The sequence below is a fragment of the Phaseolus vulgaris genome, chromosome 10 (assembly GCF_051622355.1).
Source record: "Phaseolus vulgaris cultivar YP4 chromosome 10, ASM5162235v1, whole genome shotgun sequence".
Classification (NCBI taxonomy): Eukaryota; Viridiplantae; Streptophyta; class Magnoliopsida; order Fabales; family Fabaceae; genus Phaseolus; species Phaseolus vulgaris.
In genome coordinates this window covers 37,771,499-37,792,638 of record NC_143507.1, presented here as the reverse complement: position 1 = coordinate 37,792,638, position 21,140 = coordinate 37,771,499, and the positions used below count along the sequence as shown (strand labels likewise).

The 21,140-nt window shown below is 31.3% G+C and overlaps 1 protein-coding gene across 1 annotated transcript; it reads right to left on the bottom strand.

The window, feature by feature from the left end:
- Positions 1 to 9,797: 9,797 nt before the first annotated feature.
- Positions 9,798 to 12,828, bottom strand: LOC150024777 (protein FAR1-RELATED SEQUENCE 6-like). The gene is made up of 3 exons (XM_090296259.1): positions 12,641 to 12,828; positions 10,112 to 12,538; positions 9,798 to 10,039 (listed from the first exon to the last, which is right to left on the bottom strand). Exons 1-3 carry the CDS (start codon positions 12,791 to 12,793, stop codon positions 9,893 to 9,895), a joined length of 2,727 nt encoding a protein of 908 aa, XP_090152385.1. The 5' UTR covers positions 12,794 to 12,828; the 3' UTR covers positions 9,798 to 9,892.
- Positions 12,829 to 21,140: the final 8,312 nt, after the last annotated feature.

Below are 21,140 nucleotides of genomic sequence, written 5' to 3'. Positions count from 1 at the left end.
TCACAAACATCTTGTTGGTTCTGTGTGATTTGATATGTGAAAAGTTACAACTAATCCTCGGGGTTGTTTTTTCAATGCAAAGCCTTTTTAGTCATAGTGAAATTTCTTGATCAATCATATATCCTATGGGAAGCATTCACATGCACAAGGTTCATATTCACTTTTATTGAAATGTATACAGAATAATAGACAACATAGAGACTAATAATTCATATTAGGGTAGTTTATGAATCATGTTATCACTAGTTTTCTCAATTGTTTCTTAGTTGTAAAAAGCTTTATAAAAATGAAGAAACACTTGGAACTGTGAAGAAGAGGAGACATTGTAGGAAGCAGGGATGGACATGGTGAGTGGAATAGACATGATTTAAGTGTTTAAAGTAGAAAAACTATGTAAGCACCAGACTTTGGTGTAATCTTATTTCTATACACAAATTCTGGAGCTCCACCACATTTCCCTCTCATGCATCACTTCATATACCACAAACTGGTACACGCCACCAGTCACAAAACACCTCATCCAACTCTGCATTATTGGCACATGTATGGATGGATGTGCAACATGTGCTCAACCTTCTAAACAGTAAATACATCATTTTTTAAGTCTTATAAAATAGTTTTTTTTTTATCATAACCACTTTCTATTACTTCAATTTATTGGGAATCACATATCATCTTATAGGATTTATATATATATAAAGACATAGTAGAAGAACAATAAAAAAATAGCAGAGATTCTGGAATTTGACATTAGGAAGGAAAAACTCGATGAAGGAGAGAGAAATGAAACATGGCCTTTTGAATGAGTTCGTGATTGAGGAAGTGAATGTGTAAGAGAGAGAAGAAATAAGTAGCAAAGTTGTAGAATAAGAAAAGTGGCAGCATACGTCTGTGACACTACTCTACTTTCCCAAAGGCATTAATAGGTATTTTTATCCCATAAATTATTATTTATTTTTAAAATTAATATTAAAATAAATAAATAATTCATCAGATGATAAGATATTATATTAAGAAATTGAAATATACATAGAACATATATAGATGTTTTTGTAGTCACAGCACGAGATAAAATATTGTAATAAATTTATCAAAGGACTGGATTTGTATGTTGTACAATATCAAAAACCAAGTTGTAAATATGGGCTTTTAAATCAGAAGTACTTATCCTGTTTTCTTTCAATCACCAAACATTACAAGAAAAATTGGAATTACATACAATCAAAATTAGTATAATTGTAAGGCCTCTTAATAACTTCAGTGCAAGTTGTAACTTGAAATGAATCAATGGATGACGACTTTAGAAGAATAAAGTAGTGTCTTTAGATCATGACTTACCAACTTTTGTAATATTTTTCAAACTTGTTCATTCTTGTAAAAATGGTGTAAAAGTACACCATAGTGATAAATTTTCAACCATTACCGAGTACTTAGGTGCCCTTCATTCAACATAATACAATTGTGCACATATTTTCTTAAAAGTTTTGTAAATACTATTGTGTATGGTTTCATCATGTTTTGTACATCTTATGATGTCTGTATTCATCCCAATTTTTCATAATGTTATCATGTTTAAGAGTAATTAATCATTGTTGCTCCACTCACCACCAACGTGCAAAAATGTTGTAACATTCATTTTCATTCCTGTAAAAAAGAGTCATTCCTTTGAACTTTGCTCCCTTTTATACTTACCAACAAACAAAATTTCTAGTACCATTGGTTTCCACCCATAAATAGCATAAAGTAACTTCGATAACAACTCCTTTGAATTCTGATGCAAAACTTTGAACAAATTAAGATATTTTTTTATGATAATTTGAGAAAAAATTCTATTGAAACTTAAGAGCATTGACTTATGCATGCGCCAAGTCCATTATAATTAACTTTTTTCAATTTTAGTTTGTGTCGACCAAATCCACACACTGTTTTTGTTACCTTAAGCAAAAGATAATTATTCTTGCGTCGTCCATACCGACTCCACTATTTTTTTGTTATTTGTGTGGGTGAAGGCCTTGCTAAAGCCTATGCATAAACAAAATATTATCTTATTTAATATCCGGTTAGTGTGGGTTAGGACCTTGTTATGTGCGTGAGTTTTACACTTCAATACAAAATTCAATATTTTCTTCCACCTTTTTAGTGTCTATTGAAAGGTCTACACATTGCCCATACATAAACGTCCACTTTCGTCTCTTTACATCAATTTTTGACCAATTTTAATTTATTATTTTTTTTAGTGAAATCTTGAAAAAAAGTTAAATTTTACAAAAAGGTAATACAACAAACTAAATCGTAGCCTACTTCATACTTTTTTTTTTTTGTCTTCAAAAGAAAAAGAAAAGGCTTTAAATTATAAAACTTTTGTTCACGTCACTATTCAAAATTACACTCACTCCAACAGTTTTTCACAAAAATAGTGAAATTTGATTTTGATATTACAAAAATAAACAAAAAGATAAAAAAAATATTATGATATTGAATAAATCATGGGAACACAATTTCAATTATTTCTATTTAACATTAAAGTCATGTTTATTGTTTTTATTTAATGATATATGATTTCAGTTATTTTTATTTAATATTAAAATTAAACCATTCATACACCATTTCAGAGAAAAACTCAATTCATCTATTAAATAAATCTATTTTTATTAAATTATTACATAATAACAACGGTAAAAGTTATACTAAAATAAGATTTTAGTATAAATAATAGAAAACAAAAGGGAAAGTACAAATATCATTTTTAAATTTTTTTTATGAATATATAATTTATTTAGGAAATTTTGCTCAATAAATTTACTCGTTTTATATGTTTATTAAAAAAAATTACTTGTAAAATGTAAAACAATCAATTTTTTATTTCTCAAATCAATTAACTACTCACCTGTCCACCTTATTAGTATTATAACTTTTTTTTATTGGCAATAAAAAAATCAATAAATGTGAACCACTTTAGGGGTGGTTCAACCCGTATACAGACAAAACTCAAGCCAACTCACCTAACTAGATTTTGAAATCCAACCTAAAAGAACAAACCCCTGGAAAAAACTTCAACAAATCATCCTCATACAGACTATAGGGTCAAGACACCAGCCAGAAAAGGAGAAAAGCGTAGCATGAGACTTGGCAGTGACCCAAGACCAAACCTTTAATTGAACCAAGGCAAAAACTTCTGAAACGTCAGTCACGGCCCTATTAAAGATTACATTGTTCCTATGCTTCCGCAATTCGCTTACCATTGAAATCCAAACCGCTCCCCATACATCGCCATAATCATTTCTGAGTCTGAACTGCGAAAAGTTCAACAAAGGAACATTGTGAGACACAAACTGCAATCCAATCCATTCAAAGCAGTGACTCCAAACTAGTCAAGCAAATCTACACTCGAAAAACAAATGTTGACAAGACTCCTCCTCCACCCTGCAGAAACTACATAAAGGACTATCTAACACGATCCCATACTTTTCCAAATTGATCTTGGTGGCTATCTTATTCTCCCGCACCCTCCAAGTAGTAACGAGTGCGGAAGGTTGCGCTTTACACCTCCAAAACTGCTTATATGCGGTGGTATCCTCCCCTTCCCAACTCCCCATAAGACGATTATAAGCTAAATTAACTGTATAAGATACTGCCTCCCCACCCTTCCAAACCCAACAATCTTCCTTATCCAAGTCAAAACTCAACCCTTGGATTACCTGGAAAATTTGACACATTGATTGCTTTTTCCATTCAAATAAATTCCTTCTCCAGAGAAAATTCCAGACCCATACACCGTTAATCCAAACCCCTAAATCTGCCACCTTTGAAGCTTTTAACAGACTCAGGGAGTACAACCTCGGGAAAACATTCTTCAAAGCACCACAACCCTCCCAGTTATCCTCCCAGAAAGAGAATTCTTTCTCGGATCCTATCTTCCACTTAAAAGCATCTTCAAAATTCTGGCCCCAACCCTCCAAACCTCAAACCTCCTTCAAATCTTTCCACCAAAAGGAATCCTTTTTATTCTTCCCAACCTCTCGCAAACTTCTCCAACCCCCATACTTAGAAACAAGATCCTCCTTCCACAAACCACCCTTATTCGACCTCATTCGCCAAATCCATTTATCGATCCATTACCAATATAACATAATATTTATCTTAGTAAAATTATTTATATCCTTAGTTAATTTATTATCCCATACCAATTTGCTAATACATTAAGATATATTTTGTACCAGGATAAAATAAACAAAACAATAAATATAATATATTAAGATATATTTTATATATATCAAGATAGAGTAAATACAACAATAAATATATATACATTTATTCTTTAATAAAATATTATAAAATTATAAAATGTCTCTGTTTAATCGTGAAATATATTTTAGTTGATGGTCTTTCTATATAATTTATACTAACTTAACTTAATTTTGTAATTTTATTTAATATTATCATTATTATTACTCTTTTTAATTATTAATCATTACATGAAGAGTTAAAGATAGTACAATGTTTGTACTTATGATCTTTTTTCCTTCTAAAAACATAAGTTTTTCTTCTCATAATTTTGATATTTGTTAACGATTTAAACAACATTACATTATGAATCACTAAAATTTGGGGCAAATTGACTTTTTTTATGTATATAAAGTTTTTTAAATACATATTTTTTACTTAAAAAATTAGCTCATGGGTTAGTCCTTGGCCAAGGGCTTTTTTCTCACGTGAGTTTTTTACTCTGATCCCGCGTGGGTTAATATCAAGCTCTATGAACTGGGTCAAATTAAAAAGTGAAAACCTTGCGCTTAGATTGTGAAGTCACAAATATTTTGAAATTGAATTTATATCATTTTAAGTTATTTAATTTTTCAAAGGTAAGGCAATTTAAATTTATTAAACTTTATTTTTTGTTCAGATAAAATATTTTAATTACCTCAAATAAAAAAATCAAATAATTGTTAATAATTTAAAAATATTAATTTTGATGATTTTTTTAATTGAACTTTATTTATGTTATTTTTTTTAATGGATCACAATATTGAGATTAACATTGATCGAGATCATTTTTACAACGTTCTTGATTAAAGCTTTTTTTTTTTTTTCAACTTTGCTATTAATGTCAAGTGAAAAATTTTCCTAATTGACATTGAGAAAAAATAATCCTAGTTATGTTGGCTTAAGGTTTTTCTATTGATAAAAGATAACATTGATATCAATAAAAAAAATAATTATTACGTTAAGAAAATGACAAATGTCAATAAAATAATTGAGTTCAAATATGTTAAAAAATAGTCTTCTAGATATTAAATATTTCATTTAAAAAATAATTTATAAATATTATTAATAATGGAAATTAATCTAAATATTAATAATTTTTTAATTTATAAAATAATATTTAATTTAATAATATAATGAATTAATTATTTTTTTCATAAATTAATTTTTATTTAATAATTTTCTGTGTATTATTACTCTTTATATCTTTTCTTATAGGTTCAATATTAAATTAGTATAATAATCAAGATATAAAATACTCTTTATAAATTAAGTAAGTAAAAGAATAATATATATAATATATGATATAATCTTAGTTAACTTTAGAATGTGATAAATCAAATTTTAATAAGTTATACGGATAACTTAAAAAAATATTTAATTATATTTAATATTCATTCAACTGGCATAATGACACGGTATGAGGTGCTTGAGATTAAATTAGAACAAATGATTCTTTAATTACTATTATATTCTCAAGTAAGAATTTGTTTATTTTTTTTTTCATAAATTTCTTCTGGTAATTAAATTGGTTTATAACGTTTAGTTAAGTTTAAAAAATTTATTTATATATATAATATTATAATATTTTGAATTTATTAGATTAAAAAAAATCTTAAATTTTAATAAATATTTTTTATAAAATAAATTATTTCATAAAAAAACATTATTAAATAATTTTTTATAAAAAAATATCATATATGGTAAAAATAATAATATTTGGACATACATTCAGTGGTTATCAGGCGTTCTTCTTTTTAGGATTAATTCCTGAAGGCAACCAACAGTATTAAATGTTATAAATTTTACAAGTCAAAACATTCATTGCTTCATTCACCTTTAATTCTCATGTCAACCTTAATAAGGAAACCATGAACCTTGTTATATTCAAATGCTATTTTAATTATATAAAATATTATAATTAAATTAAAAAAAAAATAAGAGGTTTTTTTGAATATTTTATATAAATTTAAGACTAATCAAATTTATAAAAGTAAAGTATTTTCAGATTCATACTTTATGTAATATAGATTTAAAATTGAGTGAAACAACCCATTTTTGTTGAGGAGACTTTTTAAATTTATGATGTTAATTTCGCAGTAACTAAGAAGCACATACATAGACCATGACATAACAGGTTATCAATGGAGAATATATAGACCTTGGTACCAACCATCACTTCTAAGATAAAATTAAAGGATTTTTTATATCATTATATATATATATATATATTAAAAATATATTTAATTATATAAATATTTTTAAATTTTTAATTGATTAATTAATGTTTATAATTAGATAAATGAAAAAAAAAATTAATAATTAAAATTTAATTTGTAAATATTAATATTTAAGTTATAATATTAGTAAATATTTATATCATTTAAATAATATAATAAAAAGATTCATATTTTAACTATTTTTATTTTAATTTAGAAAAAATAGACTAAAGGGAGTGATAGTTATAAAGGGAGGAGTTGAAATGCAGCAGTGGAGTTGGGAGATGTGGAGCAGATAAAGGGGTATTTTGGCCATTTTTGGAAAAGAAATTGAAAGGGGAGTGTGTTAATTAGGAAAGAGAGGAGTGTATATAGTATTAGCCTAAATTGAGAGGTGTCTGATCGCAGAAGCCCAATCCCCAGTGCATATATTTCCTTTGGCACATTCTCCCTGCACCCAATGCTTTGTGACTGGCACCCAATCAGATTTGTGAAAAGACCATATTACCCTTAATGAAATTAAAAACACAAATTATGATCTGCACCCAATGCAAGCACCCAACAAATAGGGTTCTTCTTCTTCTTCTTCTTCTTCACCGTGAAGCAGCAGCAGCCACCGTGAAGTTGCAGGGAGACACCGTGAGCCACCGTGAGCAGAGTTGGTTTGCTTCGTCGTGAGTGCTTCATCGTCAAAGAAGTTGAGGTACCGTTCATGGTTTTTTCTTCGTAGAGTAGTACATTCCGGATAATTTTATCCGCAGATCACCATTTGCTTCCGGATAATTTTATCCGTAGACCACCATTTGGTTCTGGATAAATTTATCCGCACATGAATATTGGCATCCGGATTTTTTCATCCAGACTTGAATAATGGCTTACGGATATTTTTATCCGTAGTGCAAGAATTGGTTCTGGATTTTTTTGTTCGTAATTCAAAAGTGGGTTCCGGATATTTTTATCCGTAAGCTACGTTTGACTTGCGGATATTTTTATCCAGATTGTTGTTATTGGTCTGCGGATATTAATATCCGTATTAGTGTGAAATTTTTCACAAGTGTTTTAAACTATATGTGTTATAATTTTGTTATATATGTTGGATTGAATGTTACTTTTATGAAATGTAAGATGGTGCGGATTAGAGGTGGAGGAAGTTCTAATTTGGATCGTGTGCGTCCAACTGCATCGATTAGAAGAAAACGGGGTGGGTCTAGTACTTCAATTCCAAATGAAGAGTTTGAAGATTATATTGAACAAGAAGAAGTTGAAGTTGATGATGAAGGCTATCCAGGAGGGCCATTGGATAAGTCCTTACTTGTTAATTATGAACATCACGTAGCCAAACAGTTGTGGGATGGTTTGGTAAGTAATGAAAAATAAATTTTTGTATTTGTTATGTATTCCTGATTATTGATGATATATGTTGATTATTGTAGGATCGTGGTGAGTTGAAGGTCGTTTCACATGGGAGGAAGATAAATAAGTTAGGAGCACCTCATGAGCGCATAGAAGCTGCTGTAGAATTGTCTGGCTTAGGTGGTCTGCTTCATGCTAGTTATGAGAGTCTAGACCGAGGACTGCTGTGTGCTTTTGTAGAGAGGTGGCATGCAGAGACAAACAGTTTTCATTTACCGGTTGGGGAGATGACCATCACTCTTGATGATGTGTCAAATTTGTTACATTTACCCATTGTCGGTCAGTTTTACACACAGGAAACCTTAGATTCTGATTCGGCGACTGATTTATTGGTAGAAGCCCTCCGTGTTGACCATGCACTTGCATCTGAAGAAACAAGACACTGTCGGGGAGCTCATGTGCGCCTTAGCTGGTTAAGAGAAGTGTATCAAGATGCATGCTCAAGGAGGCAGTGGACTGTGGCTGCCAGAGCATACTTACTTCACCTTGTCGGTTGCACTATTTTTGCGGACAAGAGTGCTACATCAGTAAGTGTGTTTTATCTTGGATTTTTTGTTGATTTGAGGCTTACCGGGGGATATTCTTGGGCAGCAGCTGCCCTAACTCACATGTATGAACAGCTAGGAGATTGTAGTTATGCAAACACAAAGCAACTAGCTGGTTATGCAACATTGTTGCAGGGGTGGATTTATGAGCATTTCCCGTCTATAGGGATGAGACGTATGCAAGCATTGTATTCTGAAGATCAACCTCGGTGCAGGCTGTATGATGCTGGAAAAGGTACTTCAATTGTTGTTGTACGATCACAGTTGGATACATTGACACCAGCTTCCATTCGGTTTTGTCCATACAACGAGCACAGGGAAGAACGTCCATTCGAGTGGATTTCCTTATTCTGTGGTTATTTGAGGCTTGGAAATTGGACACAGCTGCACATGCCAGAACGTGTTTTGCGTCAGTATGGCTATACACAGATCATCCCTCGCAACCCATCTGTAATTGGACATGGTCATCCGGATACAAATGAAATGGACCGTCGATGGTTACATTTCAATGATTATGTCATACATGACTATGCCATAGCACGTCATCCTGACGCTTGCGTTCAAGAGTACATGGGTTGGTTTAGATCTGTATCACATCCATATGTGATTAATACAGATGAGGATGACCGTCCTGTACCGGTACCCTCAGATGCACGTCATCACGAAGCAGTGCCAAGTCATCATGAGGAGTCACATCCTGCTCTGGTATGCTTCTAACCTTGTTAAGATATTAATTTCTATTGTTTTTTTCTAATAGTATGTCATTCATGCTTGTAGGGTATTTGTCGTAGAATTACAGAGACATTGCAGCCATTACTTGATCATGGCGATGTCGTGGAGGGCAGCCCTGTTTGGGAAGGCATACAAGCAGCCATCATGTTAGCACGAGGAGCGACTGATGAAAGAGCTGTTTATGTCAGGAGACATGCACGTAGGAATGATTGATTAGGATTTCTCAATATGTCAGATGTATTACGATTTCTTTTTATGTAATATTTTGATCCATGACAATGTATCTGAACCTTAATTATATGTTTCAATATGATCCTTATCGGTTCTTGCTTCACGTTACTTTTATTTTATATGTTTCAATATGATCCTTATATGTTTCAATATGATCATTAGTACAGAAATCACTGGCTTACGCATATATTTATCCGTAGGCAAAAGTATGACTTACGGATATTTTTATCCGTAGGCATAACTGTGACTTCCGGATTTTTTTATCCGTAGGCAAAAGTGTGACTTACGGATATGTTTATCCGTAGGCATAGCAGACTCTTCCGGATATTTTTATCCATAGGCAAAAGTGTGACTTACGGATATTTTTATCCGTAGACAAATATTTTTATCCGTATTCACAAACTTCAGTGAATTCAACATTGTGTGTAGGACAACTGCAAATGTACTAAACATCCATAAATCTAAATTATGCTATTACAAATGTTATAATTACAAATATCGTCTAATGGACATTAGTTGGGTATAAACTTGTATCCGGCTAGTGTAGTATGTTGACCAAGTTTGGGCCGCCGGATAACGATGTGATGCCCACAATATATCCGTAGGTGGAATTGGACAACCATCTTTGAGCTTGACCTATAAAGGTAATAAATATAAGGTACACAAATCTTGATTTAGCACATCAATCTTGATTGGTTTAGTTTATACCTGGACAAAATGATTTCCGTGGACATGTCCAATTGCAATGATTCGGTGTTGACGGAAGTTACTTGGTGCTTGGGTTCTTAAAGGAAAAATACTCAATGATTGTAACATGGACAAAGAAACAAGAATGACATTATACCGATTTGCAATAACATATCCCATGTCTGGAATTGTCATCCACTTATCTGTTCCTGCCTGCAAGTACAATTGACAAACAAAGTTAAATAAAGAAATGCAATGTAAAAATGAAATGGTTTTAGTGGTTGGTACCATAGACATGTGTTCCACTAGAAGTGACTTCTTCAAGTATTCATATCTATCATCACCACCAAAGAGTTGAACATATTCTTGTCTCCATTCACTTAGTTCTTTTAACAAATTCATTCGAACAACAGCCCATGACTCCTCTCCCATTCCCAATTGGGCAGCAACAGCACGGTAGCCACAATGGCCATCAGCCCTAACGTCAACAACATCAACAATATATGGATGATACCCTACAGGGAACTGATCAAGGAAAGGAATACATTTTGCTGGTACAATTTCTGGTAAGCTTTCTTCATTAGATTTTTTGCTTGCACAACTATCATGTTGTGAGTGTAAGAAATCCACATGTTCAAAATAAGAAGGGATTCGCTTAGTTGATCTCATGAATTTGGTAGGACGAGACATCTTTACAGCACCTTTTGTTTTCACCTTATGATCTGGTGCGTAAATAGATGTTTTCTCTGGAAAGGCAATATCCTGCAATTTACTCTTGATGTTAACCTTACCTGCAACATCCAACTCTTTAAACCGCTTCGCGATGACCTCAAACTCTTTATCAATTGACAACTCAGATGAAGATTGTTCAGTAGCAATGTCTTCAAAACTTAAACGAGTCCACATCACATGTACTGATTTAAGTGGTATGCTACCAACACCAAATGAAGCCAATTGACACGCACAAGGAAGACCATGAGTACATGTAAGACTACATCCACACCTACTTTTATCAAACCCCACTGATTTAACCCTATCAAGTTCTTCTGAAATAAGGTTCAAAGCATATTTAGACACAAAACCTAACAATTTTTTGTAAGCTGTAACCTTGAACCGATGTCCAACCACATGCAAACTCTTTTGGAATGAATCTTTGATTGCATTATGTTGTAAAATAATCATCTTATTGATGGAATCCCAGCAGAAACATAAATCCCCCGTCGAATTCTGAAGAACTCTCTTTAGGCTCCAGTGTGCCGCCTCAACTCTGTTACTTGTTGTGTTTCCTAAGTGCATCACCTTATCTATCCATGCCTTGACAAATTTTTCTTTATGTGGACGTAACCATGTATCCATCACATAATCAACAAATATAGGCCATGGAGAACAGACAACTCGAAGAGCATTGACACGATCTTCAAAGGCCTCAACAATATCACAATCCACAACAGATCCCCACACTTCCATTACTTGATCCCATGCCTCTCTTGGATGCACCAACATTTTACATTTTGCTTTCACATTTTTATCAATGTGAAACCGACATAGCAAATTATAAGCTTCAGGAAACACCATTCTAATTGCATTCATTAAGGCAACATCTCTATCACATACCACCACCCTAGGGCATGAATCAACTCTTAAAAACAACCCTTTAAGTCTGTCAAGGGCCCAAAAAAAATTATTTTCCTTTTCTGCTGCTAGTAAACAAAATGCAACGGAGAAAGTCAAACCTGTAGACGTAATCCCAACAACCTCAAGTAACGGCATCCTATACTTGTTCGTCTTGTACGTACTATCCATTAATATGACAATGTTAAATGAGTTCACCAATTTTACTGAATCTGGGTGTGTCCAAAATATATCTTGCACAATATTAGAGACCTCATCGCACCTACACCAATGCACGTACTTGTCTCGCTCTAGTAACAACATCAGTTGTTGCATTTCTGTTCTGTGACCTCGTTGTGATCTTCGGTGAACAGTGATTGCATTATAAACCTGCTTAATCGTTGTCACATTCTTCTCATTTCTCTCTTTCATGGTTAGTAAAATATTTCTTGGCTTCACCGCAGTTTTACTCATATCCTCAACCATAACCTTTTCCTCTATACTTAACCTTCCAGCATAGGGATGACCCACCATTGTCTCTGCCAAGTCATGATTGTGAGAACCACAAATTAATTCAACCTTCCACCCTTGACCACCTTTGACTGGTTTGCCTCGCAATCTGAAAGGACACTCACACTTCCTACTTCCAGTTTGACTGACATCTACTTCTTTTTTATACCGTCTGTATTTACCTCCTCTCTCACAACCTAACAATACATAGGTCATCCTTCCTCGTTGGCCCGTCCATGTATCTGACCTTAATATAACAATGACAAACCCATAACTATAGCCAACACTTCTCGCCCAATCTAACAGCTCATCTCGATCACGAAATACCTACAATAACATTCTTAAAAATTTAAAAGAACATCTTGATCATCATGCCAAATTTAAAAATAATTCATATAAAAAACATTCACAACCCAACATTGACCATACCTCATTTGTAGAAAATGCCTCACTACATTCATGTGCCCTGTGTTCATTATCTAATGCGTTATAACTTGTTGACTGCTCCAGATCAACATCATCTAATCCATCCCACACATCAATCTCCCCTAAAACTCCCATGTATGACTCTGTTGTATCCATTCGGTTGCTGAAAAAAATGAACACTTCACTTCCGGATAAATTAATCCATAACCAAAAAAATATCAACAGTTAACTTCCGGATATATATATCTGTAAGGCAATATTATGAACTACGGATATTTGCATCCGTAAGGTAAATACTAGTTCCGGATATTTCATCCGTAAGGCAAATATGAACTACGGATATCAGCGTCCGTAGGCAAATCCTAGTTCCGGATATTATTATCCGTATAGAAAATTTTGACTTCCGGATATTAATATCCGTAGGCAGAAAATTTGAATTCCGGATTCCGATATCCGGGACCAGCTGAGCTCGAGAAAATAACCAAAAATGAACGAAAATGGATTACTTACCTCATTAACTTGCCAAACGAAGCTTACACTCAACTTAGCAACAATGAACGAAGCACAGCCTTCTCTTTTGCAGCTCAAACCAAAGCTTCACACATTCATGAACTTCTTCTTCCTCACCATTCAATGTTTTCATAAATGAAGAAGACAAGGGCAATTTAGGATTTTAAAAAATGTGTCGGGTGCCAATCACAATTGATCGGGTGCAGGAAGCAATTGCCATTTCCTTTTCATATCACACTCCAATAAACAGAATTGGTTTTACAATGTTTAGAGAAAGAGCCTAAGAATTTGAATGGATTTTCTTAATTGGGTTTAAAAATTAATTAAAAATTAGGGACAAATTTTAAGTATAAAAAAATTGAGCAAATTCTCCCAGCACCTCCATATTTCCCCTTCATCTTCGTATTAATTGTTAAAATGATTTTAACTTTTTTAAAAATAAATTAAATAATCTTAAATAAAACGTAATTTCACTTCTATAAATAATCTACCCGTATCCCATACCTTATTTCCAGTGTCATACCTCTCTCCCTGCAACACTTTTATTATTTTCTTACCACTCTGTAGTGTATCTTTTAAAAATTTTAGTATAACAACCACAAAATCTCCAATCTACCTATAATAACTATAATTCCATTTGGGTTTTTCTATATGATTCTGTTTGTTGGGAGTTCCTCTTTTACATGCTGGAAGGTTAGGGTTTTGTGATAAATGGATCAGTTGGATTAAAGCGTGTTTGGAATCTTCGTTTGTCTCAGTGCTAGTAAATGGGAGTCCAACAAAGGAGTTCATTCCTCATAAAGGTCTTCGTCAAGGTGATCCTCTTGCGCCTTTCTTGTTTCTAAATGTGGCTGAAGGTTTGGCAGGTGTTTCAAGGAACGCTGTCGAGTTGAATCTGATCGAGAGTCTGGCTATCGAGAATAAGAAGATAAAGGTTAATATGCTTCAATTTGCAGATGACACTCTGTTCTTCTGCAAAGCCAATTATAAAGTGTGTTTTCTCAATTTTGATGTGATGAAGAGTCCTTTTAAGTACCTGGGATGCCTGCCTGTGGGAGGGTTTCATAAGAGAGACGTGTTTTGGGTCGGAGTGTTAGATAAAATTGAAAGCAAACTGAGCAGTTGGAAGGGTAGATTCTTGTCGTTGGCAGGGAAGATTTGTTTGTTTAATTTTGTGCTCTCTCCAATACCATTGTTCTATGTTTCTTTGTATAAAGTGTTTGCTATGGTGTTGAATGAAATTGTGAAATTACAGAGGAATTTTCTCTGGGGTTGGGGTTCGGAAGGGAGGAAGATTGCTAGGGTTTCGTGGAAAAAGGTTTGCGAACCACGGGATGTTGGAGGTCTCGATATCATGGATATAAGATTATTCAATTCGGCTTTGTTGGGGAAATGGATTTGGCGGTTGCATTCACACAAGGGAGGTTTGTGGAAACAGATTCTTGAATCTAAATACGGAGGGTGGAGAAGTCTAAAAGAGAGTAGGGTGTATAACAAGGATTCTCTCTAGTGGAGAGATCTGAAGGGGATTTAGAGAATGGAGGAGTGGGGAAGGAGCTTTGAGGAGTGTGTTGAGTGGGATGTGGGAAATGGGAAATGGGAAGAACGTCTTGTTCTAGGATGATGTTTGGGTGGGCAGTGAAGATTTGAAGAGTAGATTTCTGAGGTTGTTCTCCTTAAGTACTGGCAAAGACTCAAATATTGAATCCTTTGGGAATGGGGCTAATGATTCTTTGAAATGGGAACTAGTTTGGAGAAGGGGTTTATTTGATTGGGAAAATGTTCAAGAACGTTAGCTTCTTCAGGAGCTTCAAGGCTTGCGACTCGTCTCGGGTATGGAAGATTGTTGGGTTTGGAAGGATGACGTGTCATATAAATTTTCAGTTAGTTCGACATATAATATTTTAAGGGAACTTTGTGAAAGGGAGTGTTCATCTTTGTTTGCTTATTTTTGGAAGATCAAGGCTTTTCCTTCAGCTTTTTTTACTGCTTGGAGGGTGCTGGGTAATAAGATCGCTTCTAAGGCTAACTTGGTTAGACGAGGGATTGAAGTTGGAAATATGTCCTATTGTATGTGTGGAGAAGAAGAGGAGACAACAAGACATTTATTTTTTGAATGTAGAGTTGCTTGGTTAGTTTGGAACCTGTGTTATGATTGGCTTGGAGTGACGTCAGTTGATCATAATGATACTATTTTTCACATTTCTTGCATTTAAATTGTACAACATTCCAAACTTTGTAAATGTTGTTTGGGGAAGTGTTTGGATTGCAGTTATTGGAGAGATTTGGAGGTATAAGAATAAGCACATTTTTAAAGGAGGAGTGATTGATCATTCCGAGATTTTTTCCTTGGTTCAATTAAAAGTTTGGTCTTGATTAACATCTAAATGTGATTCGGTTTTTTTTTTCTTTTTCTGATTGGTATCTTGATCCAAGAACTTTTTTGTTTTTTATCAAGAACCTTTGCTAGTTTTAAGTAGGTGGTTTTGTGGTGTTTCCTTCTGTTGCACATGTTGGTTTTGAGTTTGACAAATTTTGGTGAGTTATGCAGTCTCTCTTTTGAAAAAAGTTATTTTATAAAAAGGTTATATCACACTTAAAGTGGTTCATATTTTTTTTACTAATAAAAAAATCATTATGACAAGAAAAGATGGAGATTTTTTTTCTCTAATTCAAACATAATTAATACAATTACTGCATCATATGATTCAAACTCCTCCACACAATTTTGAAGAAAGAATTTAACTTCGATAAAACTCTGAGAATTTCTTTGTTGACAACACTTTTAGACTATTTGTTTTAGTAACTTTGTTCTCTAGCAAATAAATTCATACGGGTGTATATATTATTTGTACATGAAGCAATTGTATTATATATACAGATTTTTAATAACTATAAATTATTAATATTTATAGAACTATCTAATATTAATATTTATATATTGATAACTATATTATAAATATTAAAAATTTAGAATGGTGTACTTTAAATATTATAATTAGTTTTGTATATCTCTTTCATCAATATTTATATAATTATTTGTACAGGAATCAATTGTCTTAAACTTTATATATTTATAATTAATTATTTTGAAAATGTAATTTTTTTTTAAAATAAATATTTTCTTTTACTATGCTGATGCCGTTAAGTTTATCATAATTAGATGAACATTAATAATAATAATAATATTAATATCATTAATATTATTATAAATATTATTGTTAATAATTATTATTATTATTAATTATAATAAAATAAAATAATTGTCATCTGGTCAAAGATTTTATGTGTATTTGTGGATCTGAAGCTTGACTCTCTTCAGTAAATTTTATATATATATATATATATATATATATATATATAGTTTTATTTATAGATTTTTGTTGTAAATAATTACAAAATATATTTATTTTTTTTCTACGGATTTTTTTGTTGTAGATGATGTTTAATTAAAGTTATGCAAATATAAATTAAAGTTGTGTAAGTACGACTTTTACATAAATTTTTTTGAACTAGAATTGTGAGGCCTTCTAATGGCTTCGATGTAAGTTGTAATTTGAAATGGATCAATGGATGATGACTATAAAAAGAGTAAAGTAGTGTCTTTAGATCATGACTTACCAACTTTTGTAATATTTTTCAAACTTGTTCATTCTTGTAAAAATAGTGTAAAAGTACACCATTGTAGTAAATTTTCAACCATTGCCCAATACCTAGGTACCTTTCATTCATCACAATACAATTGTGCAATATTTTCTTAAATTTTGTAAATACTACTTTATATGGTTCCATCATGTTTTGTACATCTTATGATGTATGTATTCACACTAATTTTTCATAATATTATCATGTTTAAGAGTAATTAATCAGTGTTGCTCTACTCACCACCATCATGCAAAAATGTTGTAATGTTATCCATTTTCATTCTTGCAAAAAGGAGTCATTCCTTTGAACGTTTCTCCCTTTTATACTTGCCAACAAACAAAATTTTTAGTGTCATTGATTTTCACCCATAAATAGCAGAAAATGTCTTCAATAACAAGTCCTTTGACTTTTGATCTTTGTATTACCCATCAAACTTTAGATCTATAAGGAAAATTTTGAACAAATCAAGACATTTTTTTATGATAATTTGAGAAAACATTTTAGATTTGAAACTTAAGCGTCGGCTTATGATGGGTCAAGTCCATTATAATTAACTTTTTCAGTTTTAGTTTGTGTCGGCCAAACCCACACATTATTTTTTTTACCTTAAATATAGGATAATTTTTCTTGCGTCGTCCATACTAAGTTTTTTTTTATTTGCATGGTTGAAGCACTCGCTAAAGCCCATGCATAAAAAATATTATAATATTTAATATCCACTTAGTGTGGGTTAGGACTTTGCTATGTGCGTCAGTTTCACACACCAATACTAAATTTAGTATTTTCTTCCACCTTTTTAGTGTCGGTTGAAAGGTTCTTTCTCCAATACTAAATATTTAACATATTTATTTGTTTACTAATTACAAATAAAAATATTTTAAAAATATAATATTATAGTAAATAAACTAAATATACTAAATAAAGGTGTTGAATCATTTCTCATTTAAAATGATTATCTTGTAATTTGCCTCAAAATCAAGGATGTAACTATACTAATTTTTTCTCTCATAATGATAATTAAATTGCATGCATGCATTACATTGATTTCCTCTTCACATCTCTTCTTTGAAACTAATATATAAATCAACTGAATATGCAACTATTTTTCATCACAACTAACTCTTTAATTAACATTTTTCTAAGGTCTTCAGAGTTAACTTTTCTGACAAAATCTTCTTCATACAAAATGATGTGGACAAAGTCACTCACGAAGAGTATGTGCATTCTTTTTTTGTTCTCAACAGTAGTTTTGACAGTCACTGACCTAGTTGATGGGCACCACCGTAGACTTCTTCAGGATAGTGATGTCTTGAGGAAGATCATCATTTTCTTATATCTGACAATATTATCTACGGTTCCATCTCTGTTTTTTTTTTCTGATCATTCTTCCCTGCTTCATGTATTTCTTCCTTCGTACATATTGCTCCAGAAAGTATGAACAATCCATAGAACCAGAACTATGACACACTGCATCAATGCATAAGTGTTCATGTTCAATAAATATATTTAGGACCATTAGGGTATTGTTTTGATAAGATTTATCTTATTAGTGAGGGTAGTTTTCTAAGTATTTGGTCATGATTGTGTAACACTCCTTGTTACTAAAGAAATAATATTTCCAATTCTTTTTTACCATTCCAAACTCTTGCGTGCATATACTCTCTTTTTGTCTATCTATAAAGTTGTTGACGATAAATATATCATGAATTGATTTCGTATTGATTTGGAAACTTGAACCAGATGTTTGATCATTTGTCTGTTTTTATTATTATTCTTTATGTTGTATATTGTTTTGTATACTTAGAGGTTCTTTAAGGTTTACGCAACTGATTTGTAAATTTTGATTTAAACATATTTTATAGGATTTATTTTAAATTTACCATTTTTATCTTTATTATATAAAAAAACACAATTAATGTAAAAAAACAACCCTTTCTTATAAACTTTTGTGGGGGATGTTTTGAAGCAAAGGCTTGTTCATTTTTCTATGTAAATGCTTTGGTCATTAACTTTGTTGGCAATTGCAAATTGATCACACTTTTGACATTGTTTCTTTTTAACACATTCCCTGTTGTATTAATACTCTTATTTAATATTTTTCCATTCATTTTAAGCTATTCATGTAGTTTAGTTTTTAACTGATTAATGAGATTGTCTTTTCAAATTTTACCAAGTGCTTCACTATTTTAAGTATTTTGATGATTTAGGATTATGTATGTTCTTGTGTTTTCAATAATGAAATATTGATTATAAATTGTATGAAAACTATAAATTTAAGAATTAAATAAGGGGAAAATAACTTAAATGATAATAACAAAATTAAACAAAATTAATTTGGACAGATTGAAGAATATATAAACATGTGTATAATATATTGCCATGTTAAAATTGTAGCAGTGGAGGTGGCCAAGTGTCACAATTTTAACTAAAGAAAGGGCATATCTTTGCTGCCCACAAATTCTTCCCTTCATATTTGCTTAAACTATGAAATAAAAACAAAATTATGACATAATTTCCAAAATGCTTAAAATTAAAATTAAAATAACACATTTCTTAGATTTTTTAATATTTCTTTTATAATGTTTTAGAATTAAAATAATGAATGGTAAGTATTTTTAAGTTAAAAATATTTTTTTCCAATGAACGGTGAGGGAGTGGCATACAACTCCTCCTCCTGGTATGATAATTTTAACAAAAAATAATATAATAAAAAATAATTTTTGTAATTAAATAATATAAAAAATGATTAAAATAATGTATTGGAAGTTTAAAGTGGATGTAAAAAAATGGATCTTCAATGTATCATGATTCACTCTATAAATACATATCTTTATGATTTTTTTAATATATTTTGTGTCTAAGTACATATTTTTATGATTTTTAAATATATTTTTGTATGATTTGAAAAAAGTTAATTTCTGATATTTAGTAATTGATAAGGAAAGAAAAGTCATTGTTTTATGTTTACAATTTTCAATAAAAATATTAAAACATTCATTTCAATTTTAATGTCTAATAAATTGTTTGAAATATTTGATAATATATTAAAATTAAGAAAGAGGGTAAATATTTTTCAATTGGCTATTAAAAAATACTATTGATTTAGACTATTAAAATATTTTCATCTTAATTTTTATTTATACCTTAACATAGCATATATAACATAAATTTCTGAATATTCAGTATATTAAAAATAAAAATAAAAATAAAACTAAATTTTAAAATATGATTGTTATCCATTAAGAAAAGCATAAAATTCCGTTTAATAGATATAAGTGTAATTGTATATTTTGTAGAAACATTAACTTTAACTAAATAAAAAAGTTACTAGAATTTTTTTTTACAGTTGCGAAGATATTAGATATTGTTAAAGAAGCCGCATATCCGATCTATGGTGTCTAATGGTTTTTTTTATCTTAATTACACAATTACATTTTCATCCTCTGCATCTTCGTCAATATTTTAAAAGAAGGTGGCTAAATATTTTAAATTTATAGTTAAAATAGTATATGATCTACAATTTTCAACTCAACAATCACAGTTTATCTTTACAAAATATATTAATATAAAATTGTAATATGAAAGATGAGAACAATGCTTCAACTTTCTTACGTCCTTCCATATCACCCCTTTATATGTAGTTTAGGGTTTACACTTGAGTCCACTTATATGCTCAATATTTTAGTTTTCGTAGTTTCTCTTAGTTCCGTATTAATTTTTCTGAATCTTGGGTGATTGGTTTATTTCAGCTTGCTAGCAAAGATTTTTTTTAGTTGATGGAGAAGGGTGTATTTTAGGGTGTTTTTCTTCTGTCTTCTTTTGTGAGAACTTAATTCTTTTGGAGGGATGATGTATTTGTATTATGATATGATCATGCCTATATCTATCTAGACATGTCTATGTTATTCTGACTGTTGTTTTGTAGAATCTGTTAGAACCTCAGTTGGTTGGGTATCGTGAAGGTTGGTATGGGTCTTTTTGTATAAGGGTAGAGACACCCCTGAAATGTCTCATTTTATTCTATTTATTATTCGCTGATAAAAAAAAATCTTAATATAGGTTATACATAGACAATAATGAATAGAAGAGTAAGTTCCTAAAATGAACTATAAGAAATCCATAAATTCTAAGTTTATGCAATTTAACACTAGGTCACATAATCAGACACAATCCTTCAGTTCTTTTCATCATACACAAAAACATATACATACAGATTACATAGAGATCCATATGACTATGATATTAATAAAAGAATATCTATAAACACCTTTCAAATGACTCATATTAAGCATTTTTTACCATAAATTTAACACCTAACCCATTTTAGCATATCAGGTATGCAATCTCG

What these genes read in the sequence shown, in the direction of transcription:
- LOC150024777 (XM_090296259.1), bottom strand. Translation starts at nt 12,793, where the DNA reads ATGGATACAACAGAGTCATACATGGGAGTTTTAGGGGAGATTGATGTG. An exon ending in AGGCATTTTCTACAAATGAG is followed by an intron (nt 12,539 to 12,640) that starts GTATGGTCAATG and finishes ATGTTATTGTAG; the next exon opens with GTATTTCGTGATCGAGATGA. An exon ending in ACGGAAATCATTTTGTCCAG is followed by an intron (nt 10,040 to 10,111) that starts GTATAAACTAAA and finishes TTACCTTTATAG; the next exon opens with GTCAAGCTCAAAGATGGTTG.